The following is a 20,292-nucleotide window of genomic DNA, read 5'->3' on the forward strand; positions in this document are numbered from 1 at the left end:
TAAACTCATAACTGTGATTTCCATTCAACAAATACAATAATTATTTTTATATTAAAATAGAATGGATACTTGCCTTTACGCAGCAACAGAACTTCACTTATTCTTCATATCTTTGTCAACCGTGGAAGAGTTTTACTGCTATTTCCAGATAGCACAGCACGGTCATTAATTGTAAGCGATGTCACCCACATTTTACACTTAACACATCCGTGCATTAAGATCATACGTGAAAAATAGTATCGATACATTTCATTCTGTATTTCATTGCAGACGAAACAAAATTGTCCGCGATCAGCTGTGCATGACCGAGATGGAAAAAGTCGCAACGCCATTGGCTGATGGTACAGTAGCCTCTCTTGCCAGCCAACATTTCACTCCCATGCAACTCGAGACCCCGAATCCGTTAGCTGCTCAACTCGTTTACTTTCAATAATTCGCTTTTCGGCTGGCGACCGACTTGGCTACCGAACGAGAAAACTCACTCGTGAGCTAGGTGTTGACTTTCAATAATAAGCTCCCATCCGGTTTTTGAACCCAATCGCCGCCATCGAGTCTCTCTTATCGCACAACGCTAGAATAAACTGGCATCTCTGATCAGTGGCGTGCCCAAGGTGGTTGGTGGGGTTTTTATCCACCCCTTTGCCCCAGGATTCCTAAGAAAGAAAATGTTGAAGGCAACCCTTTTGAAAATCATGGGCACGCCACTGTCTCTGATGTCCCCGCGGAATGCTGTCATTGTTACGCTAAATGCCTAAGTTGTTGGGTTAAGCTTGTTAGGTTTAGTTCTCGTAGCAAAATAATATGTTTTATGTGTATTTATGCTATGGGAACCAGACCTAACCTAACAACGTAAGCACATATCGATATCATATGACGTCAAAACACGAATTTGGTCTAGCGTAGTGCAATAAAAGAGACCCCCCCTTCTTTTGTTTGCTGGGATCCTTGATGCATAAGTATTACGAAGCAAATTGTCAATCACTGTGTTCATTCTCCTTGTTTTATAATGACACTTCCAAGCGGCGCTGGCGTCGTATAAAGAGCGTACTTGGAAGAAACTCTGGGGTGTTAAGGCGGCCAGGGGCGTGGTACAGATCACATAACACCACCTTCGCCCATGCTTCGGCCGTGCCCGTGATCAAGAAAGTTCATGGCGTGGTGCAAAGCACAGTGGGGGAGCACTTTTCCTTTACTTTTACACTTCCAAGAATTGATATTGCAGACAGCTTCTGCAGCATCACACGTAAAATATATATTCCTTATGCAAAAAGAATAAGAATAAGCGTCAAATTTGCTCCTGCCACGTAATTAGTCTGCTAAAAGGATGTTACAAATCTTAAGAACAGATTGAGACGAGAGAAATGCAAGTTTATGATTAGTGGGAATGAATGTACAGGTAATTTAGAACCTTTTTCTTTAGAAAGCATTTAGCGATATTATTTTAATGCTAACAGAACCTAACCTAACTACGAGAGCATTTAGGTTTATTATTAGAAATTGCTAAGGGGGACATAATCTTAAAACATTTTTGTTTAAGTAATCGCAACAACTTCACAGTATGTGTTACAGACGTAATTGCATACATAGCAGATGAAATCACGATAAGACAAAGACCGAGTCTGCTGCCACGCGCATCTTTTTTGAGGTTCCAGCAGAAAAATAACGTGGCAGTAGACACTATACCAAAAAATAAACCTAGTGAAAAACACTCATGGACAATTTGCCGAGTAATACTTAGCAATGGACTTCTTGTTCCGAAACGATCCAATTTGTAATCTGTGGATCGGAGACGAAGAAATGGGAGATTGGGGTGGTGCAGCTGTACGTGGAATTCTTGTATTTGTACTTGGTGTTTTGGTTGGATATAAAGCAAAAGAATTAAGGATAGAATGGGCGAAGAGAAGAAGAGATCGTCTAGCGAGGAAATTGGTAGAAGCACAAAAACAATTGGACGTACTTTCGAATCAACCTTAAGTACAGCTAGAAGCCGATATTCTGCAAGTAGTATGGACAGTTAATTAAAAACGTGAAAGAGGAGTTGTGAATAGTAGTTGACATGTAAGTACTAATGTTATTAGTCCAAGTTGGTGTATTCTCTTCTCTCTTTTTTAGCTTCTAGCCTGCCATTCATTCCCATTTCAAATATTTATTAAATTTTAATAATATTAGTAAGAAGAAAGCAATGGTACACTAAATTCCATAATTTACATTCCTTTTGGTAGACCAGCCAGATAATGGTAAAAGTCAGTGTTAGTGCACGATGCAAGGTGTGCAGGATATGGTAGGTAAAAATTTCGGTAAAATTTCAGCACATTTTTCAGGAAGTCGTTAACAACTCCCTACAGTGATATAATTATGGTAGTGAAACTATGTTTTAAGAGCAAATTTGAGTACCCTCGACCCTCTGTACCCCCTGGAGAAAGTGAAATATTTTGCATGGTTTATGAAGATTTTGTTGTTTATGAACGTTTTCAGTTGTTTTTAGGGTACTAATTTACGATTCCACAAACAGATTTCTTCATTTTTACACAAAAAAACTACTTACGGTAATAAGTTCCTGTAGCATTGTCTAACATCTGGAAGGTGTTTTCTGGGCCCAAGTTCCTTTTGTTTTATTGAGATTTCATCATGCTATGAATGCAATTTTTATATGGTTCGATTTTGATGTACGTCTGTTAACACATACTGCGGAGTTTTAGCGATTACTTAAGGTTTTGTTAAATATATGCTTTCGTGGTAAGGTTTGGTTCCCTTAGCATTAAAATAAAGTCCCTAAATGCATTCTACTAAGGTTCCGATTTACTTCTACATTCATTCCCATGCTTCTACTATATTTACTGTGGCTTGTCGACGGAGAATATCTTGTCCATGAGAAAACAATGTGTGTAAGGTAATTTTGGTAAGAGTTTACTATCCTTCGGACATCTATAACTTCTTAGTTTTGTCAATTTTTGACATTCGTACTTACCTATCTGCTTCGAGGAACATTCCGTGAATGGGTTTTGAGGCTATCCATCCCAGAATTGGTGGGAAACACCTTCCCGATGTTAGACAATACTACAGGAACTTATTATGCGAAGTAGTTTCTTCGGTACTAGTTTATTATCCTTCGGACAGATTTCTTCATTTCTACAGAAGAAACTACTTACCGTAATAAGTTCCTGTAGTATTGTCTAACATCGGGAAAGTGTTTTTTGTGAAATTCAGGTAAGTTTTCCGTATCCTGGAAACGGATTTCTTCAAATTTAAAAGTTTGGGGCTTAATTGGGGGCAGGTGACCAATTTCTAACATGCCTTTAACAGGGAGTCTATAGAAAAAGCCGGGGAGCCGGAGCGGAGTGGAGGCGGGGCCACGTTAGTGGTTGGGGGCAGTAGGTCAATTACCCCAGGGGCGGAGCCTGGAATCGGTGGGAAATTTGAGTCAAGAATTTCAAACGAAAATATTTTTTTTTGTTTAAATTTCGTACCGATTCCGGATGGATAGTCCCAAAAACCATTCACGGAATGTTCCTTGAAGCAGATAGGTAAGTACGAATGTCAAAAATTGACGAAACTCCGAAGTTGTAGGTGTCCGAAGGATAGTAAACAATTACCGATAGTTAAAATTTTGTTCGTAAAATAATGTGAAGAAGCTTATTTTTTTGGGGCTACGAAGCTTGGAAACACTGCATCAACAAAACACAAGCATGATGTGCAATGATCTACGAAGATGTACGTGCCATACTGTTTTTTATGCAAACGAAACAATGCAAATAAAGAAGTACTCGTATGTGAAAAATTGAAATTACTTTGATCAAAAAAACATGAATACACCTTCAAGAATGTTTCGCGAAGCAGATACATAAGTACGAATGTTAAAAGTGATGAAACTAAGAAGTGACATGTGTTTGTGAAATAGTACATTTTTACCGCAGAATATCCCGGAGGCTTCGTGCAAGTGAATATAGCACCCAAAACGACTTTCCACAACAGCAGCTATAATTTTACGTAGTTAGGTTAGAGTTGGTACTGATAGTTATTTTCGATGTGTTCTTTCGCTATTTTAGTGTGCATATAAACAGTATTTACATAGAAAAAGCTGCGAAAATACTCTGAAACTGCAGGTTTTAATTTATGAGGGACATTCTTTGGGATCAAATATCTCCGCAGCTGGACCCATTTTTACATTACGTAAAACATTGAAATCTGTCGAGTAAAAAAAAACTGGTGTAATTCTCGAGGGGGTACAGTGGGTAAACTGCCCCCAAATTTGCATGAACTTAAAAAAAAAAAGGAATTTGTTAAGATAAGAGTTTTCCTTTTTATCCTATTATTTACAAATGACTTTAGAAATGGATCCTGTAATAATTGTACATGGAGGTGCTTGGGCAATTCCTGATGAAGTGAGGGATGAAACACTACGTGGAGTTAAATTTGCTGCTCAGTTGGGGTTCCATGTGCTACAGAATGGAAAGAGTGCTCTGGATGCTGTAGAAAAGGCAGTTGTTGCTCTGGAGGACAATCCTGTTTTTGATGCTGGTTAGTTATGTTAGTTTGTTTTTCGTATTTGATCTTTTAACTGCCGTACGTGGCTTTTCGGTGCAAGTGCATCCATCCATTTCATGTACCATTCCCGAAGCTCCAAACATACTTGTTATCTCATTGTTATTATTATTATATTTCAACACATTTCCAGGCTGGTGAACACGCTTGTCCTTGCTTGATGGCTATGTTCAATGAACAGCTGAATGTTTAAAAAGAATAGGATTTCAGATTCAAGACCTGCTTTGAATATAGATATATGATCCTGTGTGAGTTTCTCTGCATAAGTTTAATGAAGCTGCCATATCACCTGCATTGTTGTGATATCCAGAATTGGAAGAAAAACTATGAAAACTACAAAAATGCAGCGAATGAACACGGAGGTATAAAATTGCAAATATGTGTGTGTATTTGCAATCACACGGCAGTTAATGTTATCATATTTTGGCAGAGCATGACAGAAATTAACTCAGTTTCTAAAATTAATTTGAAACACTGAGATGAGAATGGTAATGTGAATTCAGGTTGTTTCTCTGTGAAAGTTATGTAGCCTATATGTAAACAGTACATGATTGTATATTTTTACAGGTACAGGCTCAGTGCTAAATTCAGCTGGAGAAATTGAAATGGATGCTATGATTATGGATGGTTCTCTGAAAACAGGTACTAGCATTTTTCCTGTTTTAGAAAACATTTTTTTCAAAATTGCCTTTTACCAAGTTGTCTAATTTTTTTAATTTGAAAATTAAGATGTGTGTTGAACTACTCCAAGAAACGCCAAGGAATTTTTTTTGTGCACTTTATGTAATATTGTCATGGACGTCTGGAATGTTTGTGGGGGTAATGAGTGATCCTTGCTCCCCCCTCCCCAAAGGAAAGTCAACCAAGAATTATATATCTCACACATATGCATAATGAAAGGTCCTGGGTTCGATACCTGGTTGAGGCACATAGTAGTTCAGATCCCACTTTAAGCTGTAGATCCAGTCCTAATTAGCCTTACTGTGCATAAAGTTGACTTAAATCACCAAGTCAATCAATATGCCTATGGCAAATTTTCAGAATTTTAATAATTATCCAGTTTTTTTTTTAAAAAAAATGTCTCTCTCTTCCGCATGGCTTGTCTGGAAATCCTAACAAATTTCTGGAAATGTCACAAAAATTTAATCTTCATCTGGAAACTTCAACATGTTTGTAGGTGCCGAAATAAAAGTTGATTTTTGAATAAAAGTAAAATAAGACAAAGAAGAAATTTTAAATTTGTTGTAGACAAACTATAAGTACTTCAGTTTGATGTGCTGGGATAAATAGATTAGAAATCTAAATACTTAAGGAAAAGAGGCCATGTTTTGAAATCTTCTACCACCAGCAGTTTTTAATATATAGTTATCTGGATAATTCTTGATGTTATGTTTCAGGAGAACACATACTCCCTTCATCAAACATTAACATAATATAACTAAAAAATATCTGATGAAGGAAGTGTGTTCTCCAAAAATGTAACATCAAAAAAATTGTTTTTATATACTTATAAGAACCATAAAGTACAAAATAAATAATTCTGCAATGCATGCAATATGTACATCCAAGGAAAAAAAACTGGAATATTAGTAAATATGACTATAAATATCTATTATTTATCCTACAATTTCTATTAATCAATGCATTTCAAGTATTACATACAGGGAGGTTATTTCAGTCGTTCACCGCCAGCGTGTCGGCCGTTCGGCGGACTCTTCATGCAACAGGTCCCGGCAAATTGCGTTCAGGAAATCCGTAACAGAAACCGCTTGTTTTGTAATGTTTCCACTTTTCACAATTACAGTTACAATTACAATTGAAATAAGCACGTACCTTGTCGCAAGGATGCTGGAAAAGGTGTCCTCCCAAATACAAATATTTCTGGCACCTTATTTCTGACAGAAAATCTTAGATTAGACATCGTTACTTTATCGTCATTTGTCAGAAAGGGAAGACAGCATCCCGGCGCATAAAGCAAACCGAAAGCGTAAAATGATATTTAAAAGTAATAATAATGATGATCACTAACCTCCTGTGTTATAAGAGATGTTGAAAATGACCTCCTTTAACAGCAATACAACACGTTTCTTAGGTTCAAGAGATCCTGTCTATCGTAATTCCCTGACCACTTCTCTGCAAGAATTCGTTTTCACGTAATTATCGTACATAAAAACTCTCTGTTCAAGACTATATTTGTTTAACGACATAACTAATGAATGAATAACAATTAACACACAATAAAGCACTGGCCATGAGTAGCACATTACAATAACACAGTATAAGCAACACGTGTACTGATAAACGCAAACAGAAGTGAACATGAACGTACACTGACTTCTGGTAGCCGACAGTGTTGCTAACCATTTTTCGGCAATGTCCCTACAGACGTAGTCAAAAATGTCCCTACAACTGACCAAATGTCCCTACGCCAAGTAAAGCGACTAAAAAAATTATCACCACATGAGCAATGCAAAACAGAAGATAAAATATACACGTTTACTTACCAAATCTTTCTGCTCGGTGCTTCCACAATTAATGAAGGAGCGAATTTACATTTGCCTATCCTAACTTAACCTAACCGTACCTGGAAGCGGCCCCGGCGCCTACCCAGCGTCGAATAACATGGGTACCTGGGGGAAACCCTGGGGGGTAAAGGTGGTCAGGGGCATGATGCTGATCACATCACCCCCACTCACGACTGGATCAAGAAAGTGTGGGGCGTTACCCTCACACCCCCTATACGCCTTCATGGCGTGGTGCTAGGCACAGGGGAACACTTTACCTTTTTTGTACCTGAATAATTCGTGGGGCTATCCGTCAATGGTTTGTTGGGCTACCCGTTTTTCGAGCCCAAATTTTAACTATGTTTGCCTTGCCTAACCTAACTTAACTTAACCTAACCTTACCGAGAATGCTCAGTGGGGCTATTCCTGAATGGTTTTGCGGTAATTGTGATTACGAACCGATAAAAAATATTTTTTTCGTAGCACTTTAACATCATCGAAGACGCCATTTTAGTATCCTGCAATTTTATGATTGATGTAATGTTGCCAAATTTACCTGTAATCAAATCAGTTCTTCTACATCGTGATTGTCGCTGTCACATGTAAGCACGTTCTTTGGGCAATATACTGAAATGAATAAGTTTATTAATTAGCCCTCCTGCACACTCCACCTAACTAATTGTAATTTGTTCATATCAACAAATATGGCTACCATACTTGTATACGGAGAATCATTGCGAGAATTGAAATGCTTATTTTACAACTTCTACACGTTAATTAACATTTTTTCCCCCTCACCCCAACATGTTAACTTGAGATAAATCATCACGAATAATTATTTCGTGAGTATAAGACGTAGCATAGAAATTACAGAAGGGTCCGGTATTGTAAATTCTTGCCTTAATGAATAATAGGGGTGTGCGGGACTGAATTTTTTGGGTCGGGATGGGATCGTGACGGTAATATTTTTAAATCCCGACATTCGGGACTGAAAAATTTGCAATTTCCCGACCAAGTCGGAAAATTTTCGGGACGGGAAATGTTCGAAATTTCCCGAAGCACTGGAAATCTCGAATTTTACAAGTCATTTTCACTTTAAGTGATTGTTTTTGCATTTCTAGAATAAAAACTTGCAATTTTCGATAAGTTCCAGAAACTTACAAGGCAGAAAACGTCGAGAATTAACGACTTTTTAAAGTAAAGGATCCCGCACACCCCTAATGAATAACGTTGAGTCGTTTACTGTTGATTATGTTATTTGAAGTCATACATGCTGCTGCTGTGCAGAGATAGATGTTGGTTGGTGATGCTGTATTTCCTGCAGTCTTGAACAATTCTGGTCCCATTTTATTTCCCTTTTTTGTTTTTGTATCACTTAACATTGAAAATATTCTTTCCGTTTCCGCTTTAGAATGTGGCAATGTTAGCACTATTTTCGCGAGAGTGGAAATGTTTTCAAAAAGGAACTTGCCTTGAAAGTTTTTGGTAACCGATAACATGTTCCAAAATTCTGATGGAGATTTGTTAGTTACTTCTTTTTTCTCCTCTTCGCTAAAGTATCCAGATAAACTAATTCATAAAATGTCATTTACCAAGATTGAAAAAAGTACCTACGTTTTCCCTCATTTGGCAAAATCTGTCCCTACGTTCCTACGCGGGCGAAATTTAGTGAAAAGTCCCTATGCTTAGGGACATGTCCCTACGGTTGGCATCACTGCCGACACGTGCAGTATGAAGCGCCCTCTCGCGGCTGACAACTCACCCAACCCCCGATAAGCTGCCGGCGCTGTCGCGACAACTGAGGATAAAGTAGCGATGACTAATCTAAGATTAGATGTCAGAAATAAGGTGCCAGAAATATTTGTATTTGGGACAAGGTACGTGCTTATTTCAATTGTAATTGTAACTGTAATTGTGAAAAGTGGAAACATTAGAAAACAAGCGGTTTCTGTTACGATAATTACGTGAAAACGAATTCTTGCAGAAAAGTGGTCAGGGAATTACGATAGACAGGATCTCTTGAACCTAAGAAACGTGTTGTATTGCTGTTAAAGGAGGTCATTTTCAACATCTCTTATAACACAGGAGGTTAGTGATCATCATTATTATTACTTTCAAATATCATTTTACGCTTTCGGTTTGCTTTATGCGCCGGGATGCTGTCTTCCCTTTCTGACAAATGACGATAAAGTAACGATGTCTAATCTAAGATTTTCTGTCAGAAATAAGGTGCCAGAAATATTTGTATTTGGGAGGACACCTTTTCCAGCATCCTTGCGACAAGGTACGTGCTTATTTCAATTGTAATTGTAACTGTAATTGTGAAAAGTGGAAACATTACAAAACAAGCGGTTTCTGTTACGGACTTCCTGAACGCAATTTGCCGGGACCTGTTGCATGAAGAGTCCGCCGAACGGCCGACACGCTGGCGGTGAACGACTGAAATAACCTCCCTGTAGAAACTCACCCCTAATACTGACTTCCTTCCCTCTCCTACCCAATAATCAATTATGTTTCAGTGTTGCTAATTTCTGTGTATATTTAAAAGTAATCTCTTGTAAAACTTATCAAAATTTAAATTACATATGTCACAGAATTTTGTACAAAAGGTATTAACTATAAAAGCCACTGAAATTTGATTTTTTTTAATGTGTTTCGTTTGGCAGTGTGAATAAAATTGGGAAAGATGCATGAATTTGCAATTTGCTGAATCATCAGTCATGTTTATTTATTTACATTTTTCTGGTGGTAAGGGGGGGGTTAAGTTTTACAGAATGATGTGTAACATTCATTTCTGTGTATTTGCATAGGTGTGAAAAGGTGTTGTGGGTCATATATAGGAGACGTAAAATACTAATCTTAGGGCAAACACTCTGTGTAATAACAAAAGCTGCATTACTATGTGAATTTTTAGCTGTCGTTGTGTGACAAACTTGATTTTCATGGATTTAAATTATTTCAGGAGGTGTATCGTGCATAAGGAATCTGAGAAATCCTATAAAAGTTGCACGGGCGGTGATGGAGAAGTCTGACCACTGCCTGCTCACTAGCTCCGGAGCCAACGAATTTGCCAGAGAAAATGGATTTTGTGAGGAAGACCCCAGGACACTAGTCACCGATCAAGCTAGGAGAGAATGGGAGACATTCTGTAAATACAGCACCACTGTGAAAACAGTTTTCAACAATAGGTGATTAACATATTATTTATTCCGGGATTGCTAATTTTGCTTTTTTTTTAAATATCAGCCAGCTGGGCTTCTTCAGTTTTTTTGAAAGATAAAATGCAAAAATTGGGTTTCATTAGATTGTTTCACAAAATCCAAGTATAAAATTATTTTAACAAAATAACATCTTTCTGCTTTACCATAACCTATCAGTACATTGCACTGGCGTACCCACTTTTTTGAACGGACGTTTGTGCAACTGCTGCTTATGTCTAGCTGTGAATTCCACGTTGAAAGTTGTATTTTAAATTTAGATATGAGTGTCTTTTACAATAGAGGGAAATGAAAGCTGTGGAACAAGGAAAATGCGATAAAGTAATGTATTTCCAAAAGATTTGAAACACTTTGGTTTAAAAAGCTGAGGAAAAAACTTTTCTTTTCGACCACTTCCAACTCTAGTCAGCCCTCATTTTGTCATATTTTCCTGCCTTTGACGTTCCTTTTTTTTAGGAGTAGTGTGACAAAAAAGGGGGGGGGGGTTGTGATTTATTTTTTTCTTGAAATATTTCACCTTTTAATGCTGTTTTTCACAATTGTGGCTTACAAATATATGGACTTGTACTTTGTGTTATTCGGTTGAAATGAAATTAGGCTTTTCTTGGGAACTTAACAAAAATTGCCACTGCCCAAAGAGTCAGCGTTTCACTTGTTCGCTTTTTTCAGTACAATTCAAAATATAACCATAACATTTCCTGGCCTAACTTTACTGCATCTGTTCCAGAGAATTCCTCATCAAATTGAGAACTGAAGAAATAAACAAACATAATCACATGACACAGTTTTCAAAAGCAGTCTTTCTTTCCATCACTACCCAGATTTGCAGTAAGCATTGCCATTCTGAGGTTCCACACATAATGAAAATGACAGGTTAAAAGAAAAAGGGAGGTAGATGTATTTTTAAGGAGGCTGGAGGCACATTCATTATACCCCTAAATAACCTCAAAAAATGTTATTTTTTTACCTTGCTGCTAATGTTTTTAAACTAAAACTGCATGCAAGAGCACAAGGCCTGTAAAGCAGAGGACAAGATTATTCAGGGTGTCGACCAGTCAAGAAAAAGTCAAATGGTCAAGAATTTTTTTATATTTTTTTACAGTATAGTGAATTTACATTGTTATATTCCTTTACTGGGATTTGATAACATTGAATATTGGGAAGTCTAAAATTGTATTAAGTTCTGTTGGAGATTTCTTCACTTTTTTTCTTAAGAAAATACATTCTTCTGTGCAGGAAGTTTTGTAAAAATATTAAATTAAGTAATGTGCTCATTCCCACTCAGGATAAAATCTGAAATTTTTACATAAAGCAAGTCTAAATCTCTTGTTAAAGTACATCTTCAGTTGTAATTTTAACCGGCCTTGCATTTCTCATTGAATAAAAATATGTATTTTCTTAATTTCCAACTAGGTAGGGGACGATTAAATAAATGTTAAGGAAAAGGAAAAAGAGGTCAAGAAAAAGTCAATTTTGGATTTGTTATTTTGGTAGTAAAGTAAAAAAAAAGTAAAGTGCTCCCCTGTCCCTTGCACCATGTCATGAATGCATATAGGGGGTGTGGGGTTGGGGCCCCACACTTTCTTCATCTTGGCCAAGCTGGGGGTGATGTGATCAGCACCATGCCCCTGGCCACCTTAACCCCCTAGAGTTTCCTCCAGGGGGTGTAAAGGGTGCTCCTTCCACGTATTGCACCCAATAGTCAACCTCACTTCCACATAGTACACCCTGGACTGCAGACTAACAAGGCTCTGGCAACTGGCCCCGTGGCCAGTATAATTTTGTTTGTGTTGTCCTTATTTGTGCTGAGTGCTCCATTACAGCCTCAGCTTTTAACGAAAGTCAGAAGATTTTAATATTTTATGATTTTAGTTATGCAACGTTAGAGTTATTATGTGTAACGATAAGGGGCTGGACCCCGTATAATGTGACGGGTGCAAAATAGCCTTAGTGCTGATGCACCCAAAATTTTAAATTCAAATTAAAAAGTTTCCTCCAGGTACCCACTTTATACGACGCTCGGTGTGTGCCGGAGCCACTTGAACAGCTGGAAAAAGTCCCGGTTTTGCTCCGTCGGGGATCGAACCCAGGTCTCTCGCATGGTCGCATGGTAGTCAGATGCCCTAACGACTGAGCTGCTGCGGTTATTTTGGTAGACACCCTGTTATTCTAAAACATATAAAGAAATTGAGACTTGTACCAGGAACATAAATAAAACACATGTAAGTCTTCAGATATTTATTTTATTGCATTAAATGATCACTGATTGTGTGTAATTTGTTTGTACAGCAGATACCAGTAATTGTAACTGAGACACCTTTTAAAGGAGTAACTAACGAAGTTACTGTAACTGTTACTTCTAACAAGTAACTTTCCAAACATGAATTTATGTATACTTGTTTTCCTTATTTTTTACTGTGTGTTTGCCCCTTCTTGTACAGGATCCCATGTGGTAATGAAACTGTGGGTGCAGTTGCCCTTGACTCCATGGGAAACGTTGCATGTGCCACGTCTACTGGAGGGATCACAGCGAAGAGGGTTGGACGAGTGGGTGACAGCCCCATAGTAGGTAAGGTTGGTTGATTAAGTGTTTTAAGTCCTCTTTATGCACAGTAAGGCTAATTGGGACTGGACCTACAGTTTAAAGTGGAATCCGAACCACTACGTGCCTCCACCGGGTATCGAACCCGGGACCCCTTGATTACAAGGCGACGACGCTACCACTGTGCCATCGGGGAAGCCCATAGTAGGTAAAAAATTCAGTTAGCATGCTTACTGAAAAGTTGGTGAAAACGTGTTGACCTTGCTTTGTAATAAGTGCGCATAACATGAAGTTATACCTGCCTCAGTCTTCTGTGAAATATTTCTAAATTTTCTAAAACCTTTTAGCACTAATAATGTCTTAAAAGGTTCACATAACCACAGCTTGTAAATATTAAACAAAGCTTAAGTCACTACTTACATGTGGTTTATAAGTCCTTACTAATACCGATGTTTCCGACCTGTTGCCAGATTCTTCCTCAGGATATCCCAAAATCACATGGATATAAAACTTGAGATTTTAAAAAAATGTACCTTCATTGTTGATGAGAGAGCCATAGTGGTCTCTAGTCGGTAGGGTGTGCAACTTCCACGTGAGAGACCCAGGTTTGATTCCCGGAATGGCTGATCTAAGGTTGGAATTTTTCTGGCCTTGTCCCTGCTGAAAGTGGTTCTGGTGCTACCCAGCCTCAATTCAATAAATACTTGGGGGGTAAATATGTGATGCTGATCACATCACCTCCAATATGGGCGACGGCCCTATCCCCACATCCTCTAAATGTGCCTTCATGGTACGGGAAACTTGACTTTTTTACCTTGTTGACGTGAGCTGTCTCGCATAAAAGACACCAGTCTTTTATCGTCATTTCAAAAATGGAAGTTTTAGGCAAATGTGCAATCTTGAAATGTGTAGTTGCAAATTCAATTAAATTGTAAAAAGCTGTTTATACTTGAATTTGAACTCCAATTAAATATTAACCAGTAGACCTTAGAACCTAGAATCCGATTCTAAGAAATATATGGGGCATACAGGGTGATTGGGGAAGGAAGCTGCTTTGATTTCATGGGGAAACCAAATTTCTATGAAGTTTGTTTCTGTTTTTGGAATAAGCTTCCAAAGTTGTAATGATTTGATTCCTTTTTGCTAAGTCTTGAGAAATTTAATATCAAAAAATGTTCATTTACTTGTAATTTCCTGAACAAAAATATGTTTTTATGCTTATAAGAAAATATTAATTAATGTGTATTAACACAAAAAATGGAAATATTTATAATAAAATCTGTATTTAGGCTCCAATTACAAATGATCAAAATAATTTGAGAGCTCACTTATTCAAAAATAATTGACACGACAAGCCACACATGTTGCTTTTTGCCTGTGTGTGTGTAAGAATGAGCAGTTCTCAATATCGTGCAATTTTGTCTTTGTCTGTTCGTTGTACATGCACAGTAGATGAGTTTTTACAAATTGAATGTTGGAGTGAAACCCACATGACTTTGTTCTGAGAATCCCTGAGAGCATTAGTATTGATAAAGTGATATTGATAAAAAAAGAAAGTTAGGTTAGTTTTTGTATGATAAATGTCAAATACTTTCTTTCATCTGGGTATTGATTGAATAACATAACCAGATGTCGGGCACACCTGGTACTGCCCTCCGACACAACCAATGTTGCCAGTTAAATTTGAAAAACACGTTTTTATGAATATGCCGTAATTAATCTTGAAAATTGTATGCAATGTGTAAACATTTATCGTTCTTTTATCAATTTGGTAAATACATACACAGAGGCATGCATTATTTCGTTTTTGACAAAAACATGAAATGTGAATAGCACATTGTAATGTTAATTTTCGTGTTTCTGATAGGTGTGAGGTGCATGCATTTTCCAACCCTGTTTTGTCATGAAATGATGCGAAATGAACTTGAAAATGCAAAATAGACTGTTAAACACGAAATTTATAGTTTATTTACTGAAGTTTGAATGATCCTGTGAGTTTTTTATTTACCAAAAATATATGCCTCTATCGATACACATAAATTTGTTGCAAGCGACTGTTTTTTTTGTTTGTTTTTACTTCGTACAAACACTTTTTTTACACTTTGGCCTCCCCGATGGTGCATGGTAGCATCGTCGCCTTGTAATCAAAGGGTCCCGGGTTCGATTCCCGGTGGAGGCATATAGTGGTTCGGATCCCACTTGAAACTGTAGGTCCAATCCCGATTAGCCTTAGTGTGCATAAAGTGGACTTAAACCCCAACTCAATCAATAATCGTTTTTTACATCTTCGTAACTTTGTCTGCACATTTAACATTCATGTAGAGCATGATTTACTTGTTAAATGTTTAAAAAGATATTCACATAGATAAAGTTAACACCCAGTGTAAGTTTCATGTCCCTATACCTTTTTGTACAAAAGTTACGTACGTTCGAAGTCTCGGTTGCGTGACTTTTTGGACATCCTGTAGAAATACTCTATTTTCACTTTCAATTCAACCAGACTTTACTTAAGTTATTGCAAGGATTAATCTCTAAGGATGAGTTGAAATGCCAACATTATGCATAAAATAATCACCAAGTTACCTGATGTACTGCTCCTTGCAGGGTGTGGAGGGTATGCTGACAATGAAGTTGGAGCTGTCTCTTGCACAGGGCATGGAGAGTCCATCACTCGCGTCTGTTTAGCTCATAAAATCACAAGATTAATGTCTGAAGGTAAGTTTTTTCCATGCCAAAAGAACTAGGTTTTTTTACCTTGTCGTCTCAGGTTTAAATGATTTTTGGTTAATGAACTGTTGCCATAGACACTATGAAAAGTGCAGTTTTTCAGAATTTGAACGAGCTGTTTCCCTGGAATTTATTTTTGAACTTTAAAAAAAAGAAACTTATTTTTTACGCAGTCCTGATTCACATTAATGCAAATATCCAGTACCTATTTCAGCTAGAAGTTCATCTTGGTTCATTTTAAAGCTCTTTTAAAGGGCTTTCATATGATACGCAATACCAACATTTCAATTTTTGAAAACCTCAAAGACACCATTCATGATGGGATAATCATGGGATCATAGTTTTTCACAGAATATGAGTAAAATATGGCAAAATTTACAAGAAATCCCAAAAATTAGGTATAATCAGTGGTGGCAATTTAGGGGGGGGGGGTAGTTTCCCCCCCCCCAGTTTTGGGACCCAATCGCCGCTACTGGGTATTATATTAATTTTCAGGATGTCTACCAGTCTGGAAAACATGGAAAAATCAGGTAATTAATTTTTTCTGGAAAAGTCAATATTTTTGCAGTAGTGCACTAAGAGTAGGGTTTTGAACAAAGAAAGAAAGAACAATTCATGAAATTTAAAACTTCAGTTTGATGTACTGAGTATTACCAATAGTTACAGTAAAATTTGAACTATTGTCATGTTGTACCCAATAGACCATACTGATATAAAATTTTCCTATATTTTAAGGTTTTCTAGCTTGGCTCCCTGAAAAATATAAAATCGAGGTTTCACTGTACGTATTTGTTTTGTCATTCCTGCTTTCTACAGAGCATTCCCTGACATTCGCTACGAGACTTGGCGGCAAGCGGCCCGACATCAGCACTTGTCTTTCCGGCGAACGGGTCCGAAACAGTCGGTAGAGTCGGCTATTAAAATTACAGTTTTCATATTGTGTACTAACCTTGACTACAGAAGGTGTTGAAAATGATGTCCCTCTGCTGCAACACATTCCTGGCATCTCCGAAGGAAATTGGCATTTACATGTGCAAGTTCGTCTACTGTAATTCTCCAGATTTCTCGTACAATACTCTTTTAACTCACGGATGGTTGCGGATTTTCTTTGTATAATTTATTTTTTAGATTTCCCCATAAATAAAATTGCAGGCTGACAAATCGGGGGACCTAGAGGGTATTTGAAACACCCGTTTCTTGTGAGAGGCAGCGGATAGATTTCCAAGGAGACTGTTCTAACCTTTGTCCTATTGAGTTTTTCTCAGTAAGTACACGTGTGTTTTTCTTTCCACTTTTATTCAGAACTGACCCTGTTACTCTAAACGTTTTTACGAGGTTTAATATTAGTGGTCCTATGTCGAACGGGAACTCCAGGAAATTTCATTGCAGGACGTCGTTGCACTTCTCCACAATTCCTCTTTCCGAAGTAACACTCGACAAGATAAATCCTTTGTTGTAATGTAAACTTTTGTGGTGCCATATTAAGCCACAATCTTCAACGCACGACACAACACACCTTCCGAGGGAGGATTATACTGGCATCAGTCTGCAACATCAACAGAAAGGGAAAGAGAGCGATAAAAAACAGACTGTAGCGTGCGACTATCGCAGACACCGTTCACCGGGAAAGACAAGTGCTGACGCCGGGCTGCTTGCCACCAAGTCTCGCAACGAATGTGAGGGAATGCTCTGTACATAGTACCAGCTGGTATTTGGTGGTGATCACATACCCAGCTGGACTTGCCCAAGGGTTTTGACTAGTCCTGTTACAATATCCGAAGCTTGACGTCAGTGCCTTTTGCTTTCTCTTCTCTAAAGTGCAGATTTGAACTGACAAATCACCAAAAATGACATTGATCGTCATTCAAAGTGGGATCACGTTCTGCAGTTTTGGTCACACATAGAGAGAGAGAGAGAGAGAGAGAGAAAGAAAGAAGTCACAAATTAAAGTCATCGAAAGGAAGATATTTTTGGAGAGATTATACAAATTAGCCATTTAAGGGAACTGTGAAAATTCATTACAAAGCTCTAAACAACATTAAACTAATTTAAAATATTACAGCCTGTGCTTTACTAGAAAGGAATAAAAGGAAGTTAAAAAGAAGACGAATGGCCAATTTTTAATACCCATGCTATTAAGAATATTCGGTCATTTTCCGTACTGTTCCATGTATGTGGAGTTGCAATAATTTCCCTCTTTTCCTTTTTTGCAGGAAAAACTGCACAAGAGGCAACTGAATTGTCACTCAAATACATGGGCAGCAGGGTTGGAGGGGCTGGTGGTGCAATTGCTATTTCTACCGGGGGTGATTTTGGATGCAGTTTCACTACAAACAGAATGGCTTGGGCTGCTGTGAAGGATGACACTGTATTCTTCGGCATGGATCCCAGTTAGTTCAGTAAAAAAGTTTTCAGATGATACACACAGTGACTCCTTGTGCAATCTTTTGTGATTAAACTGTTATTATTTTAGAAACATATTGCATTGTTGTTATCAAGATTGGCCTATTTTTTATATATTTATAATGTTAGCGCTGGAATTTTTATGCAGTAATGCGAAAAGTATGTATTTTCCAGGTGTCCAAAAATATTTTAAAAACCTAAAGTGGAAGAATTTATGTACTAGTCTTATTAATACAATGAGCTTAACGAAGAAATATCAGCTGTGATATAGAGTGATACAGACTTTGGTTTAAACTGTAGGTCCAGTCAAAGTACAAAAAGTGAACCTAAGTGAAAAATGTAAAACGTCCTTCTCCAGACATTTTTAAATGTTTTGGTGAATGCACTTTTTAAGTTGTTTGGCCAAAATGGTACAACTTGGGAGGACACATTGACTATTGGAGCTTGTGTATCACAACTATGAACCATCAGGCCATCTATTCTCATGTGAATTGTTGCTCAAGTCTGAACAATATTTGAATTAAACAGTAGATTTTGATTTGTCAACACATTATTATGAGTTGATGTCAGTAAGTTTGTAATATCCGTAGCATAATTATAATATGGTTGTCCCATGCTGTAGTAAACCTCAGTCAAGAATGTAGTTCAAAGAATGATTATGATGTATCTAGTAGAACATAAGTGAATTCAATTTCTTGAGTTTCTTTCCTTATATTTTGTTCATGTCTTTTGTTGAAATTAGAGTTGATGCGTATGAATTTGCCAAGAAAAAGTGTTTTAACTTCTTCAAGACAGCTGGGACTACTACCACCACTTTGCAGGGCATCATTTAACGTCTCATTTCTGAAAAACCAGAGATGATATTTCTGCTAAAAGTTATTTATATGGTGACTAATTTGCATCTAAAGTGAAACGTATTCAGAGACAGGTAAATGTGTCATTGTTAGTAGACTAACAAGTACAAGTTAATAAAAAGAAGATATAATTTGGGCATTGTTAACTTAATAGATAGGGATGTGCCGAAGCCGATTACAGATGTATGAAAATCGGCAGAAATTGACATATCGGCATCGGCAAAAATCCGATATTTAAACCGGTACAGATTATACTAGAGTTTTACCTTCTAATAAGTTTTGTATTTTAGTTTTGTAAGATTTATTGAAAATTAGGTTATGATTCATCATTATTGTAGAGTTTTTGTAATAAAATTATTGCAAACTCTCATTCAGAGGATCAACCTAACTCAAAATCGAAAATAAAACAGTACATTGCTGAACCAGGATCTGCTGTTCTATTGGAAATTCAAAAGTGAGTATTCAAACCTGAAGCAAGTGCTGAGAAAATACTTGGGCATACCTGCTGCATCAGTATTCAGTGGTTGAGTGTTCAGTGTTGCTGAACAGGTTTGTGATAAGAGAAGAAGTAGGTTACTTCCTGAAGTGCTTCCACAACTCGTGTTTCTGAAGTTGAATCTGGCAGCAGTAAATTTCCAACATTAAGGAATTCATTTTGCATTTCAAAGAGCTGCTTTTGTACTAATGTTAAATCTCTTGAGAATCCATGTTCTTCTTAAAGTTTCACATAATGACCCTTTGTAGATGCAAATGTACTTTCGCATCTCTTGAGAATATATATGTATATACATATGATATGCAATAGAAATGTACATAGCAACTTTATTTTTGTCATGCTGAAAATAACATCCCATTTCTGTTTAATAATCTTATGTATCGGAATCGGTTAAATATCGGCATCGGTATCGGTCCCAAAAATTATCGGTGAGTACATCGGCATCGGTGAATTTTCAGCTTTGTCACATCCCTATTAATAGATTAGAATTATCATAAGCGGACTTTACAACACCCCCCATAGTGGCCTACAAGTCTCTCTTAGTTGACACGACACACATTCTCCCAGCTCCGAAAAAACATCATCCAGGAGTTCACGATTTTGGAGATTATGTTTGGTAACCATAGTATATACACTCACTCACAGATAGATACTGTATGTATGCATTGCTTGCTTTGTAGAATTATTTCTCTTGGAGTCTACGATCATTACAAGCATAAAAATACAGTTTTTGTTGTGATGTTTCAGGAGAACACACGCTCCCTTCATCAGACATTTATTTTTAGTTTGAATAAAGTCACAGTTGTGATAATGATTAAAATTTTTGAGGTGGAAAGTTAGAACTCTTAATACTTACACTAGTGATTTTATTGTACCATTGACAAAATCCATTGTATAACTGATTCTATTTTGTTAAAACAATTTAATCATTGTTATAACTGTGTATTTAATCAAACTAAAAATAAATGTCTCGTGAAGGGAGTGTGTGTTCTGAAACGTCACAACA

At 37.2% G+C, this 20,292-nt stretch overlaps 1 protein-coding gene across 1 annotated transcript; it reads left to right on the forward strand.

Annotated features, from left to right (window-relative positions):
* The first annotated feature begins 1,794 nt into the window (after positions 1-1,794).
* On the forward strand, positions 1,795-19,216 carry LOC145980741 (isoaspartyl peptidase/L-asparaginase-like). Its single transcript, XM_083113804.1, has 7 exons — positions 1,795-2,058; positions 4,330-4,518; positions 5,110-5,184; positions 10,009-10,234; positions 12,706-12,833; positions 15,411-15,521; positions 17,747-19,216. The coding sequence occupies exons 2-7, from the start codon at positions 4,332-4,334 to the stop codon at positions 17,926-17,928; spliced, it is 909 nt and encodes a 302-aa protein (XP_082969930.1). The 5' UTR covers positions 1,795-2,058; positions 4,330-4,331; the 3' UTR covers positions 17,929-19,216.
* The last annotated feature ends 1,076 nt before the right edge of the window (positions 19,217-20,292 follow it).

Source organism: Lepisma saccharinum, chromosome 28, assembly GCF_977018435.1.
Source record: "Lepisma saccharinum chromosome 28, izLepSacc3.1, whole genome shotgun sequence".
Classification (NCBI taxonomy): Eukaryota; Metazoa; Arthropoda; class Insecta; order Zygentoma; family Lepismatidae; genus Lepisma; species Lepisma saccharinum.

Bases quoted from the DNA above. Each gene is read 5' to 3' on its own strand.
- LOC145980741 (XM_083113804.1), top strand. From the start codon at position 4,332: ATGGATCCTGTAATAATTGTACATGGAGGTGCTTGGGCAATTCCTGAT. The intron at 10,235-12,705 runs GTGATTAACATA...CTTCTTGTACAG, and splicing joins AAAACAGTTTTCAACAATAG to GATCCCATGTGGTAATGAAA. The intron at 12,834-15,410 runs GTAAGGTTGGTT...TGCTCCTTGCAG, and splicing joins GGGTGACAGCCCCATAGTAG to GGTGTGGAGGGTATGCTGAC.